The sequence below is a fragment of the Lactuca saligna genome, chromosome 8 (assembly GCF_052625555.1).
Source record: "Lactuca saligna cultivar CGN05327 chromosome 8, ASM5262555v1, whole genome shotgun sequence".
Classification (NCBI taxonomy): Eukaryota; Viridiplantae; Streptophyta; class Magnoliopsida; order Asterales; family Asteraceae; genus Lactuca; species Lactuca saligna.
In genome coordinates this window covers 72,034,099-72,040,030 of record NC_136424.1, presented here as the reverse complement: position 1 = coordinate 72,040,030, position 5,932 = coordinate 72,034,099, and the positions used below count along the sequence as shown (strand labels likewise).

The following is a 5,932-nucleotide window of genomic DNA, read 5'->3' as shown; positions in this document are numbered from 1 at the left end:
TAACATTCTAAAAGTTACATTCAAATATTTACAGTGTAATAATCTATTAAAATATTTCACGTATTTTTCACAAAAAAAAAAAAAAAAAACGGTAATTTATTTATTTATTTATTTTATCCCCTTTAGGTAATTAAAGTTCCGAAAATAATAATTCAAAAAAGATTTTTTGGATTTTTACTTTTATTTTGCATTTTTTAATTATTTTTGATTTGGTCTCACGGTCTCACAAAATTAACATGGTCTCAAATGAACCTGAATATATATATATATATATATATATATATATATATATATATATATATATATATATATAGAGAGAGAGAGAGAGAGAGAGAGAGAGAGAGAAAGAGAGAGAGATCACTAAATTGTTCACAAACCGAGTTCGAGCTTGGTTAGGCTCAGGTTCAGTTTATGGAAAATAATTAAAATATAAATAGAATTGATTGGGCTAATTTGAAATCGAATGGGTCTTATTGCTTTTAATCTTAGCCCAATAATTGTGAATGTGAATATGTTATATATCCAACACCCCTGGCCCCCTCTATCCATAAACCCTTCGACAATCACTGAACTCGTCCAAACCACCGTATCCGTAGACATGGCGGCGACAACAACAGCGGCCATTGGCCGGTCACTCCTAACCTTCCGATCATCCTCTTCATTCCTTGTCATGTCCAAGCGTCTGTTTTCTTCTTCATCTTCCATAGGTAGAGCTTCGCCCCTACCCGGATTTTCTCGTCCCGTCCGGTCGACGGTTTCTCTTTCACACTCCCTCCGAGTGTTCGCACCAGGCGCGGTTCGTCTGAACACTATCCGGTGTCGTGTAACCCGCGCCGGAGGTGCTTATTCTCCTCTGAACTCCGGTTCGAACTTCAGTGATCGACCACCGACGGAGATGGCGCCGCTGTTCCCCGGATGTGATTACGAGCATTGGTTAATCGTGATGGATAAGCCCGGCGGTGAAGCCGCCACCAAGCAGCAGATGATCGACTGCTATGTTGAAACCCTATCTAAAGTTCTAGGAAGGTACGTCATAAAACCCTAATTTACGCCAAATTTCACGTTTTTTTAGTGATCGTCGTTGTCGTTGAGGCAATTCTATTAAGACGAAGATTATTAGATCCCAGAACCCCTGATGGACGTAAAACGCATCTAAGAAAAAAATCCATCTCAAATAATGATCGGATTTGAGTTTATGTGTGTAAGAATTTGATGAATAACCTTTCTTTGCTTTTGCGAATTTGTTAATTTTGCTAGTGAGGAAGAAGCAAAGAAGAAGATATATAACGTTTCTTGTGAGAGGTACTTCGGATTTGGGTGCGAGATTGATGAAGAGACATCAAACAAGCTTGAAGGTTTGTCTGCATTTTTATCTATTCCATTAGTTTTTGAAGGGGCAAGTTAGTCACAGCTTTTAGCTATATTGTACAGGACTACCTGGTGTGCTTTTTGTGCTACCAGATTCATATGTGGATGCTGAAAACAAAGATTATGGAGGTATGCTAATAATAATAATAATATGTCATGATGTTAAAAGTGAATTGGGGTTTTGATATTGAAGTTAATTAATGGATATGGTGTTTGACAGCTGAGCTGTATGTGAATGGAGAGATTGTCCAGAGATCACCTGAAAGGCAGAGGAGGGTGGAACCAGTTCCACAAAGAGTGCAAGACAGGCCCAGATACAATGATAGAACCAGATATGTCAGGCGTCGTGAAAATAGCCGCTAGTCATCTTCACGTATCATATTTATTTTTCATTTCAGATCAGAAATATTCTCTCTCTTTCTCTAGTGGATGTGGATGAATGAAGTAATGGACGTGCTCAGTTTCTTTGTGCATGTGTTAGCTGTTGGCTTTTGACACTAATGGTTCTATGATTCTATTTATCAATATACATATGGTCTTTAGTAATCAATAATCATTGTTCTTTAGAAGTTGGATATTAATATTTCACTGCCTTCATCTTTTTTCTATTTATATAAATAGTTTTGTAACATTATTTAGGCTTGTGGGTGCACGCACATACAGAGTCTCTCCTCCCCTTTACTCCCATTCTTCTTTCTCTCTCTCTCTCTCTCTCTCTCTCTCTCTCTCTCTCTCCACTCCCTTACAATTAGGGACAATGACAAAAGAGATGTCTAATTATCTATATTGTGTTGATGATGGGAACAAAATGAATTGTTGTGACTATAAAAACAAGTTCTTCAAACCTAACTATTATAGTGCACATACTAAATACTTATATTAATGCTAGAAATACTCCATTTCGGACAAGTTCTTGTTTGAGGTGAGTTTTTCTTCTCGAACATTATTTTTAACTAAATAAGACCTAACTACAAAAAAGAGTCACGGACAATATAATCTAACCACTATAAAACACATACAAAATTCTTATTCAATTGCACTTTTTAGAAGCATTACCATATAGAACAAGTTCTTTGTATTTTGAAATGCGATTTTTCATTTCAGACATCGTTTTTGAACTTAATGATATCTAGGCAAACAACCACCACCACTATAACCAACTACTTCTGAACACATACAAATTCCTCCATTTGGAGCAGAGTTTTCATTTCACACATTGTCGTTTTTCCTTTGAACATATATGATTATATTTATATGTTAATATTAATACTACTAAACTTGTGTTTGCGCTAACTTGGAGTCTTCATTCTTGGTTTTGAAGAACCGCTTTGCTAACCCTTCTTATCTTCCTGAGCTGCAACAACTCATCAGAAGTTGTTAAACTAACAACCTCTTTTATTTCAACATTCACAACACCAACACCCTCCTCTTCAACACAAACATCATCTGACATCTCTGTTGGTTGAGCTTCCAAGTAAACTTCTTTAAACCTTTCATTGTCATCATCATTATCATCATCTTCAATCGAGTCACTTGAAAAATATGATTGGTGTTCTTCACTCCCTTCATCCGACTTCCATTTTTCTTCTTCAACTGCTTCAAGCTCTTTGATAGCTTCCATGGCAGACTTGGCTACCTTCTCATAATCAACCACATATCTACACAACAATATAACATATTTCAATGTCTGTTTCTTATACCAATGTGAATTGAGAATTATGCACCTGTTTATATCAAATCCACCAGAAACCATGGCTGATTCCATCTCTAATACAACATCTTTTGATGAATTCATCATATTTGTAGTTAAATATTCTCCATGCCTTGCGATTTCAACCACAAATTGCATGTCAACCGCAAACTGTTTTCAAAACAAAAGTTAATGAAATCATGTTTTTAGACTCTTGTAAGTTGAAACAGAATCTTTTACCTGAGTTAATCTATCAGATTGATCAACAGTTGTATCCTCTTTCTTAGTCATCCAGATTTCATGGTTTCTGGAAATCCAATCAAATATAGTTTCAATGAGCTCTTTCAGTAACATCACCAACCAATCAAATTCAACCACATTCTCTTCAGCAAGTTCTTCTACTTTCCTTAGTTCCAAAAACAGTATCTGCTCATTTCACAACCACTATTAACTATTAATTCAAATCTTAGATAAAAAAACTGGTGTAAGGAAATTGTTAATGGTTACCTGATAAGGAAGAGAAGGCATTAGATCCTGCAACAACTTGATATCACTATGCTCCCTAATGCAAGAAGCTTCATTAGACATTATGTCATGTATAAACTGCTTGCAGAATTCAGTTCTCAGTCTACTGAAAGTGTCTGCAACTGATTCCATGTGATTTTCAATTACAATCTTTAAATCATTTGCGTTCTTGAATAAGTTTCTGATCACAATGAAGAAGAATTGCTCGAGTGTTGATAAATTGGCAAATATTGAAACTTTTTGTGAGAGTGATTCTGCCTTTTGGATTCTTGGAGCACCTTCTACAACATGGTTTGTTTCATGGGTGAGGGCTGTTTGAAGGAGGAAAGCATACTCTGTAAACAGGTTCATGAGCTCTTCAAGAATTGAACTTCCCAAAATAGAAACCAAAGATGAAACATCTTCGATAGCTGTCTGAAATTATGAAAGGCAAGTAAGAAAATTTGACCAGGTCTGATATGAACTGTCTAGATTTGGAAATTGGGCATACCTGTAGCAGTGACATGAACTTTCTGCCACTGTTGGTGAGTAAGCAATATTCAGCCAATGAAGACGCGTCTTCTATCAACATTCCTGATACAAGATATCTTCCCATAACCCAAACATCATTAGATGTGAAGATGCTGATGACTTTCTTGAAATGATCAAAATGAGTCTTCAAAAAACCTTCTATACAAGGAAGGATGTGTTCGATCAAACATGGTTGTAACACTAACTTTTGGCTTTCTAACATAGAGCAATATGACATGGCAGAATGTAAAGAGTTGACCACCATTGACAACCCGTCACCAGTCTGTGAAATCAATCTAACATGTGTATTGAAGCAAGAAGCAAAAGCTTCTGTTTCCTCGCATGCCCATTTCATAAGTTCTGAATCATAAGTTGAAGTTTCTCCATGTAATATAACAAAACTCCTTGCTGCTTGATACATCATGGAAAATACGTATTTTGCTAGATCATGAATGTGAATCCCAGGTAGAAATCTTGCTGAAGATTGCAAATTGTTTACACCAGAGGTGATGCGAGTATGGTAATATTTGAAAAGTAAACGAGTTGCAAGATGATCAAAACCAAGTCTGGAAAGTCCAACTAATGATTTCTGCAGTTCTGCAGCAGAGATTCTTGTGTTGTCAGCCACCAGTGTTAGCTTATCTGCAAGCTTCACCCTCCTTTCAGCCATGTCAGATTTATAGCACATCCAAACATCTGGTGAAACATCCTCTTGTAACTTCACTTTTGGAGAATTTCCATCTTCTATCTCGAAAATCCCCAATGCTTCTTCTAATCTATGCTCAAACAGAAGGTTGTCTAGGGTTTCTAATACCTCATCAGCACAAGTCTTGAAAAAAGTAGTAGGGTTTTGATCATCAAGTGGGTGTTCCTCAAGGACTGTGTCCATTGGATCATCTGCAACAGCCTTTAGATAAGCACCATCCATCAGATTCTGAACAAGCTGTTTTTGGGACATCAGATGATACTTCAATTGCATCACTTCATTGTTTATACCTTTTGTTTCTCTAAAAACCCTGTAAACATGATGACCAATATCAAACCCTGCTTTCATTAGGGAAACTCGTATTAGTAAAAGATATTAAAGTTCACCTGATGAAGGATAAGTAATTGGAAATTATGTTATCTTGGAAATCAACTTCTGATGCTTGCTTCAACTCAATGAGTTCTAAACATAGATGATTGATCCCCTAAAACAATGAAAAACTCATCACCATGGTAACACAAGAACACAGCCAGATTTTCGGAATCTAGATATATAAACGACATTCAGCAAGTTCTTTAGCATTTGACAAAATCAGTTTGAATGTTCGAAGTCAGCGCCCCCCATTCGTTTCCAATTCCAAATTTTAAAATCCGGGATAGTTACTATATCATGTTCCAGAGATACAAAGTAATTTAGGGCAATCATATTAGATATTTAAGTCCGGTGTCTACCTTGGCGGTCATTGATGCAAGCTCATCAGACTCGATGTCGGAGTCTTCATCGCTGGTGACTGAAGACGGTTCAGAACTTGTATCATCGACGACAGATTCTCCGTTCTCCATATCATCACCGTGATCTCTGAATCGGAATTTTGATGCGGGAGGAGATGTTTCCATGGCGATTTTAGGTACAATGGATATCCTATGCAATGATCCAAAACCCGATTTTGTGCCATTTAGATGAGAATCTTGGAGAAATGAACTTCGATTTCTTCGTTCAGTTGATCGCAATGAGACAGAGGTTCGCTTTCGATATGCGTTTGTTTTTTTTGCAGGCAAAGTGGATCTCGAACGTATATGACGTCGTTTTGTTTGGCGGGAAGTACAAGGGATTTCCCCTGTTCTATTACTTGA

The 5,932-nt window shown here is 36.8% G+C and overlaps 2 protein-coding genes across 2 annotated transcripts; one reads left to right on the top strand and one right to left on the bottom strand.

The window, feature by feature from the left end:
* The first annotated feature begins 539 nt into the window (after window positions 1–539).
* On the top strand, window positions 540–1,921 carry LOC145012485 (multiple organellar RNA editing factor 2, chloroplastic-like). Its single transcript, XM_078971287.1, has 4 exons — window positions 540–1,026; window positions 1,258–1,355; window positions 1,432–1,497; window positions 1,589–1,921. Exons 1-4 carry the CDS (start codon window positions 599–601, stop codon window positions 1,729–1,731), a joined length of 735 nt encoding a protein of 244 aa, XP_078827413.1. The 5' UTR covers window positions 540–598; the 3' UTR covers window positions 1,732–1,921.
* Window positions 1,922–2,478: 557 nt separating this feature from the next.
* On the bottom strand, window positions 2,479–5,932 carry LOC145011910 (exocyst complex component EXO84A-like). The gene is made up of 7 exons (XM_078970659.1): window positions 5,531–5,932; window positions 5,186–5,283; window positions 4,074–5,109; window positions 3,566–3,997; window positions 3,299–3,484; window positions 3,093–3,229; window positions 2,479–3,026 (listed from the first exon to the last, which is right to left on the bottom strand). Exons 1-7 carry the CDS (start codon window positions 5,693–5,695, stop codon window positions 2,672–2,674), a joined length of 2,409 nt encoding a protein of 802 aa, XP_078826785.1. The 5' UTR covers window positions 5,696–5,932; the 3' UTR covers window positions 2,479–2,671.

What these genes read in the sequence shown, in the direction of transcription:
- LOC145012485 (XM_078971287.1), top strand. Translation starts at nt 599, where the DNA reads ATGGCGGCGACAACAACAGCGGCCATTGGCCGGTCACTCCTAACCTTC. An exon ending in GACATCAAACAAGCTTGAAG is followed by an intron (nt 1,356 to 1,431) that starts GTTTGTCTGCAT and finishes TATATTGTACAG; the next exon opens with GACTACCTGGTGTGCTTTTT. An exon ending in TGAAAACAAAGATTATGGAG is followed by an intron (nt 1,498 to 1,588) that starts GTATGCTAATAA and finishes GGTGTTTGACAG; the next exon opens with CTGAGCTGTATGTGAATGGA.
- LOC145011910 (XM_078970659.1), bottom strand. Translation starts at nt 5,695, where the DNA reads ATGGAAACATCTCCTCCCGCATCAAAATTCCGATTCAGAGATCACGGT. An exon ending in AATTACTTATCCTTCATCAG is followed by an intron (nt 5,110 to 5,185) that starts GTGAACTTTAAT and finishes TCATGTTTACAG; the next exon opens with GGTTTTTAGAGAAACAAAAG. An exon ending in AGTTCATGTCACTGCTACAG is followed by an intron (nt 3,998 to 4,073) that starts GTATGCCCAATT and finishes TCATAATTTCAG; the next exon opens with ACAGCTATCGAAGATGTTTC.